This window comes from Exophiala spinifera, assembly GCF_000836115.1.
Source record: "Exophiala spinifera strain CBS 89968 unplaced genomic scaffold supercont1.1, whole genome shotgun sequence".
Classification (NCBI taxonomy): domain Eukaryota; kingdom Fungi; phylum Ascomycota; class Eurotiomycetes; order Chaetothyriales; family Herpotrichiellaceae; genus Exophiala; species Exophiala spinifera.
Genome location: NW_015622513.1, coordinates 2,558,026 through 2,574,224, shown reverse-complemented (window position 1 = coordinate 2,574,224; position 16,199 = coordinate 2,558,026). Strand labels below are relative to the sequence as shown.

At 50.9% G+C, this 16,199-nt stretch overlaps 6 protein-coding genes across 6 annotated transcripts; 3 read left to right on the top strand and 3 right to left on the bottom strand.

Moving 5' to 3' along the window:
• Positions 1-82: 82 nt before the first annotated feature.
• PV08_00967 (uncharacterized protein) lies at positions 83-1,123 on the bottom strand (the record flags this gene model as incomplete). Its single annotated transcript, XM_016375332.1, has 1 exon — positions 83-1,123. The coding sequence occupies one exon, from the start codon at positions 1,121-1,123 to the stop codon at positions 83-85; it is 1,041 nt and encodes a 346-aa protein (XP_016240608.1).
• A 1,014-nt stretch (positions 1,124-2,137) lies between these two features.
• On the top strand, positions 2,138-3,632 carry PV08_00966 (uncharacterized protein; the record flags this gene model as incomplete). Its single annotated transcript, XM_016375331.1, has 2 exons — positions 2,138-2,550; positions 2,606-3,632. 2 exons carry the CDS (start codon positions 2,138-2,140, stop codon positions 3,630-3,632), a joined length of 1,440 nt encoding a protein of 479 aa, XP_016240607.1.
• A 372-nt stretch (positions 3,633-4,004) lies between these two features.
• On the bottom strand, positions 4,005-5,706 carry PV08_00965 (glutathione synthetase; the record flags this gene model as incomplete). The annotated part of the gene is made up of 2 exons (XM_016375330.1): positions 4,005-5,313; positions 5,405-5,706. 2 exons carry the CDS (start codon positions 5,704-5,706, stop codon positions 4,005-4,007), a joined length of 1,611 nt encoding a protein of 536 aa, XP_016240606.1.
• A 666-nt stretch (positions 5,707-6,372) lies between these two features.
• On the top strand, positions 6,373-12,012 carry PV08_00964 (uncharacterized protein; the record flags this gene model as incomplete). Its single annotated transcript, XM_016375329.1, has 1 exon — positions 6,373-12,012. The coding sequence occupies one exon, from the start codon at positions 6,373-6,375 to the stop codon at positions 12,010-12,012; it is 5,640 nt and encodes a 1,879-aa protein (XP_016240605.1).
• Positions 12,013-12,858: 846 nt separating this feature from the next.
• On the top strand, positions 12,859-14,397 carry PV08_00963 (uncharacterized protein; the record flags this gene model as incomplete). The annotated part of the gene is made up of 1 exon (XM_016375328.1): positions 12,859-14,397. One exon carries the CDS (start codon positions 12,859-12,861, stop codon positions 14,395-14,397), a length of 1,539 nt encoding a protein of 512 aa, XP_016240604.1.
• Positions 14,398-14,538: 141 nt separating this feature from the next.
• On the bottom strand, positions 14,539-15,531 carry PV08_00962 (uncharacterized protein; the record flags this gene model as incomplete). Its single annotated transcript, XM_016375327.1, has 1 exon — positions 14,539-15,531. One exon carries the CDS (start codon positions 15,529-15,531, stop codon positions 14,539-14,541), a length of 993 nt encoding a protein of 330 aa, XP_016240603.1.
• Positions 15,532-16,199: the final 668 nt, after the last annotated feature.

The window sequence follows — 16,199 nt, the reverse complement described above, 5'->3', positions numbered from 1 at the left end:
TCTCCTGACGGTAGTTGGTTTCTCCACCGCCGTTTTTCCGTTGCATTTTTTTGTGAAGCCCGCAGTTGCCACTTTCTGGACTTTACTGACCAAGTTCTGTGAGCTGGAATGTCTCCGTCGAGACATGGCTATCACTTGCTTCCGGAGGGACTGAATGCGATATTCCCACGGTGCCCATAGTATTCGGTTTCCACCCATCCCCTCTCCTTAGCCCTTGCTTTAAAGAGTGAATCCAGAAGCTGTAAATTCGTGTGGCCTCATGTCCCGTCCCATAGAACCCGAAGAGGATGTATGCTGCGAAAGTCTGCGACCAGCGATCAAAAGACACTGTTTTCTGAGGCACGAAGACTACGATGTCAGACCAGTCCGCAGGATGGTTGTAAGCCCATGAATATAGGTGCCATTTTGTGCGCATGAAGCCTGCGAAGGCAATAACATCCAGCGGCAAGTAGATGAGAAGCAGAACAGCAGAGAAGCTGATGAGGCGTATATGCTGAGATCGAGTCACTCCCGGCGTACTCGAGAGGACAGTTGACATTTCCTTCCTGTGTCTCCAAAGGCGTACCATAGCTCTTACGCAGTAGATGCAGGCCGCAAGACAGAGGGCCATTGGCCACATGTATATAAGCACTAGGCTGGGCCAGGAGTTGTCGAGTGAAGGCGTACATCCAGCTATTGTCCTGATCCAGTACCTCTGCGGTGAAACTAGACAATGTGCCGCCATCACGATGCATGGGAGCACGATGCACAGCCCTATCTCGACGGTGATAGTGACCATACGCTGTCGACGGCTAGCGCCCAGCGACATACGGTCTGTGTCGAGGATAGAAGCAATATGGCGGAAAAGGCACAGCAGAACTCCGTTGAAAGACACAGCTTGTCCAAAATACAACTTGGCCTCAATGTCACATAATATCTTGCCATTCCACCAAGTATCTGAAGCCGCTGTTGGCCATAGCAAGGCATTCAAGGCGTTGAAGGAACACATGATGATGACCCCAACTGTGAGTATAATGGCGGCCGTGTTTCCGGCTCTGATGTGGACCACGAGGGGAGGTATACACGCGAGACATCCTGTGAAGGCGAGAATAGAAAACACAACAGAATAAGCAGAGTACTGCATGTTGCAGGTTTGGATGGAAACTTCACACTGAGAGAGAACCGCAAGATTGAGAGGAAATGAGGATTGCAAAGACGCAAGGGCGCAGGTGCGCAGACGCCTGCCTACCTCTAGGAGTCTCAAACCGCAGTGCCTCATACTCTCTTTCAGACCACTGAATCGACTCAAGCTCTGCCGTCTGGTGGTCTGCCCCCCCGGGGTTGGTAGATTCTCGAGAGACATATGGCCCAAAATGGTGTTGAATAAGAAGAAACGGAGGGCTCCTTCCTGCCTCCTCATGAAGCGGGCCTAGAGACTTTGGCAAAGCGCGAGGGTCATGCTGTGTTTGTAAAGGACGACTCAGATGAATGATCAATTCTGAAGCCGGCTATGGGCATGGTGTTGGAAATGCTTCCTTGATCGTAACATCTCTGTCATAGTTTCTCAGCACGTCTGCTCAAGATGGCTACTATGAGTCGTCAACATGTATATAACTAAAGCCAGGGTATCTTGACGCAATAGATCTACCCACCGCCCTGCCCAACTTGGGGCAGACGCCTTGGTGACTGCATTTCTCTGATCTGATGTGGAATGGAAGCCCACGGAGGTGAGATAGAGGAGGCAGCAAACAGGCCCCTGAGTGAAGACCCCGTTGCCAAGCCACTATAGCCGTCGATGCTGTAAATGGCTCGCTGGACTTTCCCCATATGGACATCATGTTGACATCAATTCGTGTCGCCTTGGGTTGTTAGTACAACGACGAGTGATTCTCACAGGTTCTCAGTCAGCTTATCCATCTGATGCATTCACACACGTTGTGGCTACCATTACGTCGAGTGAGCATCTTGTATCTGAGGAAATCTTGCCAAACTTACGCGATACTACACGTTCCTTGCCCCTAAGAAATGCAAAGCGCGTCGGACGCGGCTCGGGATTGCCATCCGACCGAGACACGCTCTAGACCATACCAGAGCCAAATTTACTGCGGACCTCTCTACATTGATTGTGGAAATAGCAGATGAACGAAACGGGGCTATCATGGCTTCCGAAAAGAAACCTTCCATCACATTACAGCCATCAACTCAAACAACCCACAGGGACAGTCCCTCTCCTCACGGACTAAGACTACGTCCACTCGGTAGGGCGTCAACCTTTGCCGAGGACAATAACCGGTCGGGACGCCGATCAAGCTCATTCATCTCTGAAACATTATCTGAGACGCGAAGGTCCTTGCGAACATCGACCGACGATATCCTTCTCCCACGTCTGAAGGATGGCGACGACATTGTCGACAATGACGAGAATTCTAATTGGCAGTCTCTTCCTCTGGGCCTTGCGCTGCTACCGGCAGTTGGAGGGTTGCTGTTTAAGAATGGGAGCGCGGTGATTACTGACATTACGTTATTGGGTCTTGCCGCGATTTTTATGAATTGGGCGCTCAGGTCACCATGGTAAGCTGCGCTCTTGAAGTCGGGTTCTAGATGTTGTCCTGACATAATTTCATAGGGATTGGTATCGAGCTGCACAGACTCAGGCTACACCTGGCTCGAGTACTCCGCCGGTATTCACGCCCGTAGATGAAGAAGACGACGGTTTGGAGCCAGCAGGGAAACCTGTCGGTGGCGAAGGGCCGACCCTTCCGTCAAGTCCCAAGAGCGTCGGTTTAGGTGGTCTGCAGGCTGAAAAGGCTGCCGCGAGAAAAGAACTACGCATTTATGAACTTGTTGCGCTGGTGTGCTGCTTCACCTTTCCGTTGCTGGCAGCCTGGCTACTTCATGGCATTCGATCGCAACTAAGTCGTCCGTCTGAGGGTCTAGTTTCTGACTACAACTTGACTGTTTTCATACTGGTGTCCGAGATTCGGCCGCTTTCTCATCTCATAAAGATGGTACAGAAAAGGACACTTTTTCTCCAGCGCAAGGTCAGCTCTGATCTGCTGGCTGATAGCAGAAGAGTGGACAATCAGCAGCTCAGAGATCTCTCGCGTCGACTCGAGGAACTGGAGGCCCATGTCGCAGACGGGATTGACGCCGAGACGCCACAGATCCCGGAACCTGTCGGCAAGGCTCTCGACGCAAAGATACCGGCCGTGGTGCGGACAGAAGTCCAGAAGACGGTGCAACCTGAAGTAGATGCACTCAACCGAGCTATGCGCCGGTACGAGAAGAGGACCACTATCTCGGCTGTCCAGTTCGAGGCGAGGCTGCAGGAGCTTGAAGCACGACTGAACGATGTCGTGTCTTTGGCTGCCGCTGTACAACGGAATGCCGATCGGAAGACGGATAGCTATCTCCTCACCTTGACGAACTGGGCGTGTGCAACTGTGGTCGTCCCTGCGCAGCACCTGCTCCACCTTTTGACTCTGCCCGGCAGAATAGCCAATGCAGTTCTCGCAATGCCGAAACAATTCTTCTCAAAGTCGACAAAGTCGTCTGGTCCCAAAGATGCTCGAGCCGCCAGGAGAAGCGCGCCTCCTCGCACCCCGGGTGACCGCGAAAAGAGAATCAAGGGGTCTCCACTGACTGGGGGCTAGGCACTTCCCGACGTCTATAAAATTTGAGAATGGAGTATTCGCTTTCTATCGAGTTTGACGACCCACTCGAATGAGTCCACGTGCGGGATTACGTTGGGGCAGCGGCGATCGCTACAGGTTGAAGAGACGTGGACCATGGAGAAGATGTATATGACACGACGGATGCATGGGCCCAGATACATCCCCTAGGGTCAATGGATGCATACGTCGAGACTCATGACCGAGTTACGAAGGCCGTGTTGGCCAAAGAAGACATGTTATTTCGATTATGTAACTATACGCTAACCCTTCTCTGCCTTCGTTATGTTCTTTGTTATACTCGATATCGCATTGCAGGGCAACTATAGCCTTTGACAAGGTTCCAATGTCTTTCTAGTCTTTGTATAAAATCACACTGTCTAACGAACTAAACCCAGCCGCGACGCCGCCTTCGTCGCTCTCTTTGCTCTTTGTGCGCAATAGATATCCGCCCTCTGTATTGTGTAGGATTTCGGGGGCTGTACTGCCAGGCGTGTTTCTCCATAGACAGGTGCCGAAGATGCCTAGTTCAGAAATCACGTTGCCCAGCGCTGCGGCGCCGTCGCTGCGCAAAGCAAAGTTCTTAGCATCTTTCGGAGGATGGATCAGCTCCATCAGGATGTACTGCTTCCATTGAGACTCCGGGATTGATTTGAGAAAGCCTGGAATATTGCTGCGGTAAATGTTATTCCCTCCACCTTCGCGCTGGGGCTTGAGGACGTGATTGGCGGCCGTGGCTGGGTCCAAAGCGAGTTTGATGCCTTCTGCTGGCACGGCCGGGTCGGATGATGACAGGGAGTATTGCGGAGCAAACGTCGAGCGTAGGCTCTCGAGTGTAGAGTCGGTGTGCTTCGGCAAGAATGATTTCAGATGGTAAGGACCTGGAGGTTTAGACGTGAGGACTTGTTGAACTTTCTTGGATCCCGCGAGTTGGAGGAGAACGCTGGGGCATTTGATGGCTGCACTGCGCTCGAGGGAGTGTCTTGCACCCCATGCGTGGGCGTCGGTGTAATCTGTAGGGGCGTAAAAGGCACGGTAGTAGACGACGGTTACTTCATATTGCGTTGACGTATCGGATGGAGGCGTGTAGATCAATGGGCGCTCGGGAGTGCCAGCAACAGTTGTGTACGCAGTGATCTTGCTCGTTGGGAGGCGGAAAGACGGGATGCCGTGCTCTTTGTGCAAGTAGCTTGACAGGGCCAGCTGGTCGAAAACATTGCGCTCGGTGTCTTGGACTACGAAGAGGACGCAAGTGGGGAGCTGTGGCGTGGATTTTGATGGTCCGTAGGCTTGGTGAGCGGCCGCGAGGCCTGCTGTCAAGGTTGAAATTGCAGTATTGACGGGCGGACGTCCAGTGGTTTTGATCGGGCTGTCTTCGGAGTTGTTGAACAGAGGGTGAGGTGGATATGCAATTGGATGCTGGGGTGATGGATACGTCGCCAAGTGTGTATGCATCTCGGCGACACGGCAGGAGAGACCTCCAAAGGACGACGATATGGTGTTAAATTCGACCTGCCTCAAGGATTTTGGGCCGTCGTCGGGAGTGTGCAACATGTAGTCGGATCGAAATAGTCCGAGAGACAGATGTTGAGCGTGGCCTTCTCGCCTGACATCGAGGTAGATTTTCCATAAGTTGGCGAGAAAGTCATCGACCTCGATGAGCCTGGGATCTTGATCAGCAGAAGCTCCGCTGTTATTCAGCCAAGGCACAGCCAAGGGCCATTATAGCGACACGCAAAATGATATGAACTTACTCCTTCAGAACAGTCTCCAGCCACTGCTCATCACTAGCTATCGCAGCATAAAGCTCGTTATAAACCCGTTGAAGGCCTCGAGCCTGGTCGAAGCAAGATTCGGGAAAGGGACTCGGGAACAGCGTCACAGGCGCATTAGTAGCCAACATGTTTCCTGAATTAAACTCTGAAGGTACTATTGCTGCTGAGGGTCTGACTGTAAGGGCATGTTCTACCGTCCAATTCTTGACCGTCTGGACTAGAAAGGCTTCCTGCTGGCCGTCCAGCTCAGGTGGGTAGTGGGTGTAAATGGTGTTTGCCATGTTTCCAGAGACCACAACAAGTGAAATTGTGGCTCGAGATCAAAGACAAATTCTACTGACTTGAGGCAACGAAATCCAACAAGGTCAAAGGGTAACAGCTGTACGTGGTGGTTTTTGATAGACAAGACTTTCAATCACGACAGAGGAAGGTTTAGTCAGCAAATTCCAGGCACCGCTTGACTTTCCGGATTCAATACGCGTAAAGTGGTTCTGGTAACAAGTCGCGCTCAGAGGCAGTGCTGAGTAGCACCAATTCAATGCGCAATATCTTCACTCCACCATTGATCACCATTTCACAGGTTGTTCTTAAGGGGACCTTCTGCATCAAGGCCCCTCCGAGGACAAAGTACTCCTTCGATCCTGTGAGGAGCTTTCATGATACATTACTCACCCTATTACTGGAAGCAGTTGGGCGTGGTTTTCTTTGAGGTCTTTTCGCGCCGACCTTTGGTGCCATGAAACATTGTTTCTCATCTCAGATCGAAGTCGTTACTGCCCATTGGCTCATTCCTTCCAATTATTTACTTTCTTCATGGCTGCAGTCAGCGCCCCCGTTTGGTCTTCACTTTCGTCAACAAAGAACGCGGCGTTCTCGACAACGGTCTTCCATGACGCCTGCATTGCAACTGCTCTCTCACGATCACTTCATCTTCCTTCTCCAAGACGATGGACTCTTCGAACGAGCAGGACGATGACGCCAGGAACTGGTCTATTGACCGAGTGGTCCGCGAGCTGTGTCACAATCCAACACCTTGTTGGTCAGCTGTGGTCCAACGCCAAGTTATGCCTGACCAGCAGTTCCTAGAAGATGTCATCCGCCAGAATCACTTAGACGGCGACAACCTCCTTGCTCTAGACATGTCGGTGCTGAGGGATGACTTGGGGCTCGCATCGTTCGGCCAAAGAAGAGCCATGATGAAAGTCATCGACTATCTTCGATCAACCTCACCAAGCTATCAACAGATGGCTTTTCAGGCCGATGGTATGGCAAGAATGCAGTCAGAAATGTATACCCCTCAGCTTGTGCAGTCAAGGACGCCGATGACACACAAGTCGCCCTCGTACATTGGACTTGGCGTCATACCCTCTGTCGAGCCTCGCTTGCCAACTCGCTCACCCTTCCTGAAGTCCATTGTCGAGCCGCAGGCTAGTCACGAACCACTGCCCCCGATGACCAAATCTCCTTTTGGTGAGTATGCTCCAAAATCTGGAAGCCCGCTCGCCACGGTTGCACCACAAGCAACGAGACCATCGCCTTCCACAAATGCAACAGAGACTTTCATGGAAAGAAGTCAAGCAGCTCCTGCGACAGGAATATCCAGACCTGGAAGTCTCGAGGCTCGCTCCACGGAAGCACGGCGACCTCATCAGGAGCCTCCTCTTATCACCACTCAAAAGAAGAAGAAGAAAATAGCCCCGACTTCTGTTGCCCAGCAGCAGGAAGTAGTTGTTGAGGCATCTAGTACCTCATACTTGCCACGATCGGCCATGCCATTGCAGGATATGTTCTACCATAAGATCTCCAGTGATTTTGGTGACACTTTTTATCGTCCTCTACTGGACGAGTCCACTACCTTTGTAACCGGAGGTCGATATCCTACTGGTCAAAGACTGAACGTTGCTAGCCACATCAGGCACTTCTTCCGGCAGAGTGTGACAAAGCTACCCGGTAATGGAGCCCTCGTCAAGATACCCTATCAACTCTATCCTCCAGGTCGAGGGTTTAAGCCACATTCAGAATCATACTTCACGCTCTTCAAACAGAACGGCGACCAACCTCGGGTTTTTCGTGCTCAGGACTATCCCGAACTAAGCAAACTTGGCGAACCCGATGGGCCTGAAGTACAGCTCGTCCCTATCTCTTCCAAGGTTGACCCATTTGAGCAGAAGCAAGATGAACAAGCTGGCTGGACCGACTTTGACTATCTCCTTGAAAAATACCCGGTGGAAGATTCTGATCGGGTCCTTCCTGTTTATGGTGATTCCAGCGACGAGGGTGAATTAGATGAGGAAACCTGGGCAGAAATCGAGGCCGAACAACTTGAAAAGAACAAGGCCACCAAAGCGCTGACAGCGGACGAGGTAAGTGCCGTCATTGATGAAGGGATCAGTGAGATACGACAAGACTGGCGGGACACAAAATTGCCAAAGATCCAATTGAAAGCCTACCGCATATGGATGGATGCTGCCAGAAGGAAGCAGCGTCTTCAAAAGCTGAACTATCTCAAGCACGAAAAAGAGCGTTTTGACAAAATGATCAAGAAGATCATAAAGGCCATGATGGACGATATTTGGCATAACGCCAATGAAGTCAAGAAGCAGTGTCAAAGTCTTGAAGCTTCCGTCCATCAACAAGAAGAATTTTGCCATTACGAGACAATGTTGAGTCAAGATACTGCCCCAGAGCGTCCCACTAAGCGAGCGTTGAAAGCGGTCCGGCCACGTCAGCAGCCAGTCCTCGAAGATGGCGAGGAGCTTATCAATTCCGATTCAGAGCCATTCAGCGAGATAGAAGAAGACTTTCTGGTCGACGATTCATCCGAAGCGGGTTCCATTCACCATGAACCGGAAGCAGAGAGCTGGACTCCAGTGATACCTAAAGTCACGAGAGATGAATTCAATGCCACTGAACTTATGCACAACGCTGATCACATCGACTCTGACAAGAGGCCGTCATTAGAAGCTGACAAAATTATGGACACCACTGATGCCCAGGCAAATGATGCAGATATCGAAACAAGTGATGATGAGGTTATCACACCTGCGCGGAGGAAGCACTTGATTCAACACTCAACACCACGGACCACTAACCCTAATAATGTACTTCGAATCCCTCCAGACCCAAGTTCATCGACTGACGATGACTCGGAAGACGATAATGCGGCTTCTAATAGGCCATCACGTCTTTCTCAGACAAGTGCCAGACGTCAAGGTCGCAGGAAGTCAGAGTATGTGGACTTAACATTCTCCAGTCCTGAGCGAGGGTCTAATCAAAGTGCTGTCGAGGACAGTACGGATTTTTCTGTCCATACTCCAGAGCTTAATCCACTCCCAAAGACCGAGCCACTTGGAGCTTCAAAGAAGGAGAAATCTGGTTCGCCATCTCTGACTCAGACCATGCATCGTCTGTTCGATGATGATTCTGCTTTGCCGCCAGTTCAGGATGTGGAGCGTATGCGTCACGATATTGAATGGAAGCACCTCGAGCGACTTGCCGATGAATGTAAGCCTGACAGGCGCCGAGCACTTGCAAAAGCCCTCTATGAATTGGACAGAGACGTGATCAGCAAACTGAAGAAATTCTTGGAGACTCTGACCGTGCATAGCCGCCAAAGTGTTTTGGTCAATGGTTTACTTGAACTTGGTGGCGATGACCATGAGATTCAAGGCGTCAAAGCGAGATATCAGCCGAGCGCCCATACGTTGATACTTCTCTACATCACCTTTGTTTGTGGTCAAAATATGTTTGAATCGGCTTCCAACCTTACGGAACGAAGCCGTAACGAGGCTTACAACGACATTGACAAAACGTCGAAACACTTCTTTGAACTTCTGTCTACTTTCATAGTGCTCTTCGAAAAAGACGATCAGCAGCAGCAAAGCTCACTGGAAGGCACAAAGAAGAGGAAAAGACATCAAATTGATTCCCCGGTGGAGCTTGTGGATGACAGCGACTTCCCTCCTACTGATACGTCGACTGATCAATTAGAGCTTGTAATTCCAGGCTCTGCTCATAAAAAGAGAAAGCGCAAAGTTGAGGAGAGTCAAGAAGCGAAGACTTTGCAGAAGAGCGATCAACTGCGAATTCAGGAGCAAGAGCAGAGGCGTCAAAAAATGGCGGAGAAGTTCGCTCAGATGACAGCAGAAGGTCAACCAATATTGGCTCCCATAAACACTACAGAACCTTACATCCATCTTCACCCACATATTGCGCAACGTGTCAAGCCACATCAGCTGAATGGCATACAATTCATGTGGCGAGAGATCATCGACGACCCTAAGCATCAGGGTTGTATATTGGCGCACACTATGGGACTAGGTAAAACAATGCAGGTGATATCTCTGCTCGTCACGATCTCAATTTGCAGTCAAAGTGACAACCCAGAAGTCCGATCTCAGATACCCGTTCACCTCAGAAAGCGCAAAACACTCATCCTTTGCCCCGCCACGCTCGTGGACAACTGGTATGATGAGCTATTGATGTGGACTCCTGACCCGAACATCCTAGGCACGATCTACAAACTTGACACTTCGAGTTCAAAGATGATATCTGACTGGGCTCGAACCGGTGGACTCTTGCTTGTTAGCTACGAACGTTTCAGACGCATCGTGGTTGATTGTCAGAAAGCTAAGTTGGCCAATGTTGTCAATATAGACCTGGAACGGATTTTGCTGGATGAGCCGACTCTTGTCGTTGCAGACGAGGCCCATAAACTAAAGAATCCTCTCTCGACCACGAACAAAGTAGCAAGTCAGCTAAAAACCACAAGCCGAATCGCTCTGACGGGTTCGCCTTTGAACAACCATCTTGAAGAATACTACACCATGGTCAACTGGATCTCCCCTGGCTATCTAGGGAACCTTGTGCAGTTCAAATCAAAATACTCTGAACCGATAATTGCAGGACTCTACGCTGATAGTACTGGTTTCCAGAAGCGTTTGGCACTCAAGAAACTTCACGTACTAAAGCGAGATCTGGACCCTAAAATAAAGCGGGCAGACATTTCTGCGATTGCCAAGGACATGCCTCCCAAGACGGAATTCTTCATCACTCTACCTCTCACTGATATTCAGACAAAGGCTTACAATGTCTACGCCACACACATGTCCGAGTTAATGCAGCAGAAAAAGGGAAATGCAGCAACCGCCAGTATCTGGTCCTGGATGAATATGTTGTCATGGCTTTGCCATCATCCGTCAATCTTCCTATCAAAGATGAAAGAAAGAGCAGAACTCGAAGTGAGTAGACAAGACAGAGGAGGTCAAACCAGCGGTGTTGACGATTCATCTTTGTTGCTCGAGGATGGAGAGCTATTTGCAGCCGACGATCTCGACGACAATCCCGAACTTGACAACAACCTCGACCTTGACAACAATCTCGAACTTGACGACAATCCTGACCTTGACGCAACTGGTCCCATGAGTGAGGCTTTACAGAGAGTTCAGGACATTATGAGGGACTTGATCAATGACCCAGAACTGATGAGAGATCCCTCTCTTTCCTATCGCACTCTAGCAGTCAAGAAACTCATCCGACAAATCGTAGCAGTGGGTGACAAGGTGCTCATCTTTTCGCACAGCATCCCTACTCTAAACTTCCTCGAAAAGATGCTGAAGAAGATGAAGTGCTCGTACTGCCGACTTGATGGAAGTACTAAGCTGTCTAGCCGGCAGGCTGCGACAAAGGCGTTCAACAATAAAGACACGCATCAAGTGTTCCTTCTGTCCACAAGAGCTGGGGCATTGGGATTGAATCTCCAGGGTGCCAATCGAGTCATCTTGTTTGACTTTGGCTTCAACCCAGCTTGGGAAGAACAAGCAATCGGGCGAGCGTACCGCCTCAACCAGAAAGCGCCTGTTTTTGTATATCGCTTTCAAGCTGGTGGAACATTCGAGGACAACTTATTCAATACCTCCATCTTCAAAACGCAACTTTTTGGCCGAGTTGTCGACAAAAAGAATCCCAGGAGGCAGGCGACGAAAAAGTTTGCCGAGCACCTTGCTCCCGTGAAAGAAGTCACAAAACAGGACTTTACGGATTGCCAGGGGAAAGATCCAAATGTTCTTGATGCTATCATTAAGGATATGGACTTTATTTGCAAAATCGTCTTAACTGAGACTTTCCAGAAAGAAGACGATGAGAGGCTCAATGAAGAAGAGCAAAAGGAGGCCGAGGCTGAGTATCAAGACCAGCAACTCCTCCGGCAGGATCCTGTTGCATATGAAGCGAAGAAAAGAGCGGACGCAAGAAAGGCCGAAGCAGATCGCGTGGCCAATTATGGTTTCCCAGGAAATTTTCAGGCTTCCAACGAGGTGATGCGCTTTAGTACGCTGGCTCACAACCATTATCAGGCATCGCGGGGACCTTCGAACACGAAGGCGTCCACTCCGACATATCCCAATGTACCACCTCCTTTCCACCGTCAGGATCTAGATCGTCCTCGTTCAACGGAGAGTGCTCCTACGACTCAGTCAGGATGGGCATATGATGATACGTTCCGCGAAATTCTCCAGCACACGGATCCGAAGACGACCTCCCGAAGTGTCGATGATGGAGACGTGCCCATGAACGGTCCGACCCGGTAGTAAACGCCTCTGACAAATACTTGGTCATTTATCACGCCACGAGGTTGAAAGCAGATCGCTGGGTTTTATGCAAGGTTATGATGAAGGCGGGAGAGGACCTGCAGCTTGTAAGGAAGTTCATGGAGACTTGGTGACAGCTGATGTCTAGTGTTTTCTTACGACATTGAATTTTGATTTGCGTTGAAGCACAGATACCCCATCAAGCAAGCGTTTTTTCATTCCAGCGAGCATATCATGAGAGCATGAAAGTTGCACAAAAACACGGCGTATGACACTGTAATTGTACGGATACGTGGACACATTGCTTCTGCTCATTCAGAAAATAATAAAGTAGATTTTCCAAACAAAATAGCAATAGCATATTTGACTTAATGAATTCTTGAATCCTTGGTCCTCGCTGGCTAATTTGAGTGTCTGAATGCAAGACGGCGTCCGACTCGTAGATTGAGAGGTTTCGAGGGCAATTGGCATTACGCTCACCCACCTCTTTATTACGCACAACACCTATTGAGTAATTGCGCAAGGCTGTGGAAGGCTGCGTGCCAACTCGACGTTTTCATTGGATGCTAATCATCAACTCCCCTCTTTACTTCTAGTTTAAGGGGGACGCCTGTGAAAGTGCTACAGAGGTGGGTGGGCTGGTGCGTACTGTCAATTACCGGCTTTGAAGATGTCGTTGTTTTGTACATGTTGAACGCAGTTCTCTAGAAGACCCACATGGCGATTACCAGTTGACTTGGTGACGTCGGTTAGATTCCTCCTGGTTTGTAGAACGCACATATTTCCACGTGGCATATCCCTCGAGAGTCTATGTTGCGTACTCCCCAGTAGAACCCTGGATACGTGATGTTACTGAGCAGTTTCAAAACAGCAGACGTATTCTTGCACGTCATCTCAGGTTCGCCAAACGATGATGATCCCGCTACCTCGGCGAAAGACGCAGGTGCACACGGTGCGAGCGGAAAGAAAGCCAACAGAGCGGTGACGCTAGTTTTCTTCGTCACGGGTAATCCGGGTTTGATCTCTTACTACCGTCCGTTTCTGGAATCGCTGGTCAAACGGCTAGAGGAGAGGAAGAAGCGGAAGAAGCAGGGAAGGCAGGGAGATCATGGTACTCCGGCCGTGGTCGTTGCCGGATTTAGCCTGGGTGGATTTGAGGCCGGACGCAACCACCACAATGAAGGTGAGCTGGACGGAGGAGGAGGAGGAGGAGGAGGAGGTGGTGGTGGTGGTGGTGGAGATGACGATGGTCAGTCTGCGACGGCGAAGATGCGGCGGGAATTGTTGATGTATCCTTCTGGCTCGGGTGGCGGTTCCAGAGGAGGTCGTCACGACGGCGGCGACAACGACGACGACACGGAAAAGATTTATTCGCTCAAAGACCAGATTGAGCTCTGCTACGCTCGTATTCAGAGGCTATGTGGCTTGATACGCCAGGAGGAAGAGAAGGAACACGAGCTTGACGAGGGAGAAAGAGACCGAGTCCGAGTCCGAGACGGAGATGTACAGCACATGAGTCCCCCGGTCAAGGTGATATTGGTGGGACATAGCGTCGGGACGTACATCGGTCTCGAGATTGTGAGGTTGTGGCATGAGAGATCGAGAAAGGGCTCACCGTCACAGCACATCCTTGAGGAAGAGCATGACGGACACGCAGGAGAACGACAACCACCATCCCCCCTACCACCACCACCTGCGACGTGGGCGATATCAAGCTGTATCCTACTCACCCCCACGATAGTCGATCTGCACGCGTCGACGTCGGGACGCATAGCCACGCCCCTCCTCACGAGCATGCCTGTCGTGTCGGGGTATCTTCCTGGTCTCGCGCACGGGTTTGTCCGCGCCGTGCTGATCGGCGGCGTTCCGACCACGTGGCTCAAAGGCCTCGTGAGGAAGGTTACAGGCATGAAGGAGGGCCATGGGCTCGATGCGACGATCGCGTTCCTCGGGAGCAAGACGGGCGTGAAGCAGGCGTTGTCCATGGCGGCGGACGAGTTGAGAGAGATCAGGGCCGACCAGTGGGGTGATGAGGTCTGGGGCGCCGCGGTGGATGAGGAGGAGGAGGAGGAGGAGCGCGAGGGAAATCCTACACGGACGAAGAGAGAGGATGAAGACGAGGACGACAAGGTGGGTACAAGCACGAGTACAAGAAGCCAAAACGGGCCCCCGAGAATCTATTTGTGGTTTGCAAAGGAAGATCACTGGGTTGCAGATATGACGAGGTCGGAGATCCTGAAGAACAGGGGTCGAAGAGGGACAGCTCAAGGGGGACCTACGATCGTGATTGACGAGACCGAGGGTCTGGTGCATGCTTGGTGTTTGGAGCAGAGCGGGATGGTTGCGGAGCGAGTGGGAGGCTGGTTAGAAGAGATTATGGATTGAACGAAACAGGATCTGCGATGTATAGCAAACAATCGTCTGGAAAAGCGTATACACAGTACTCTCATAGAATTGCGAATATGAGCATCTACCGTAGTCGGGTCAAACAAAAACAAAATCCGCAGTCCAGAGCCCCGCGACATCTTATTTCGCTGCAAGACCTGCTCTTCTAAAGAGGTCTCCAAGCACATCAGGATTCTGAGCTACAGGTTGTGGGTGTTGGTAGTTGAAGTTCTGGTGGCCATTGACATCGACAGGTGGTTGTGAGGCTTCTTGCTGATTACTGTCCATATTGTGGGCTCTTACACTCCAAGCAGCATCAGACGCTCGATGTTGGCCAAACAGCTGCTGTAAACTGATTTGTTGACCTGGGTAAGTAGCCGTGGCTTGTTGATTCTGCAAAGCATCCTCTGCTTGCTGTATATGTCCCTCTGTATGCTGCGCAATGGCAGAAGATGCCGCGGCTTCAGCAGCTTGTTTGCTGAGACCAGCATGATCTGCGAGCGACTTCATCAGTTCGCCGTTTAGTTGCTGCGCATTTTCGGTCGACGAGCCGGCTTCGTGGAATATGTAGACACCGTAGATCTTCTGCTCGTGGCCCTCCTTGAAACTGATAATCACATATTCGCCTGTTATCTCGACACCAGCGTTTTCGCCTTCTCGCAGCTCCGCCTCAAAATTGTCCAGACCTCTTCGGTTGAGGACGATTGCTGAATATCTGTCTTCTCCATACTTCCCAGACACAAGTTCACAGATGAACAAAGACCCTTCTACTCCCGTTTTTGTCCATTCAGGCTGTGGGACAGGCGAGAATTCGTACACGACTGCGTATGGTGCGATTGATAAAATGGACGATATCTCGGGGTTATGGCGCTTGAGGACAGAAAGATTCAATTCTTCATTGGTACGGTTGGGAGGTGGTGGTCCTGTAGGATAGTCTGATTGATAGCCCGGGTTGTCCGACTCGTAGTCGGAGGCGAGTATGGCGGGTTGTGAGGGTGGTACGGGTAAGGGCGCAGGAAGAGGAGTAGATGTAGGAGCAGGAGGCTGTTGAACTTGCGCCTGAGACATTGGCGGATAGCGAGGAAAGTCGACAGACTGCTGACGCCTCGACGTGCCAGATCGTCGATACGACATGTCTGTATTTGTTTACGTCGCAGACAGCTGTATTTGAAGCTGGACCGCGTAGCGGCCGCGGAATGTAACAAAGGCTACGGTGGGAATTGTGTAACCTACCTCGATAGGTAAGTGACCTGTCTTTGAGGGTCAAGACCAGAGGGCAATCGGTGTCGGCAGCCTGCACATACGAGGTAGTGAGTGTCAGTGAAAATGAATGAATGCACTGCACTGCGGTTGGAGCATGGACTATGCGATTGTCGTAATGAACTGGATATCCAATTCTTGTTATACAGTATGTTTGCGGTGCAGTCGACCCCATCAAAAATCGAGGCAGTCTGACAGGAGATCTGCCGCGTGTTGTACGCCGCCTGCAAGCCTCCTGCGGTCTGACAACACAGAGTTTGGAACTTGGACAGAAGCCACCGCCAGGTATGGAATATCAAAAGTACAGAGTGAACGCGCAGTGTCTTCCAAATCATGCACACCTAGCGATGGGGAGACCAGGCTCGTACAAAGTCACGGCACTGAGCTTACCTACCTGCACTCCATAGGTGCTGGAGGCTTTGGCAACCCCCCTGGCCAGACGGCGATATTTCGTAGACGAGGCTGCAAGGCCCAAAGAGGCAAAGCGCAAGGGCAAGCGCGACCCCAGAAAGCCAGTCGGTGGGCAGCGAACGGCGTACAAT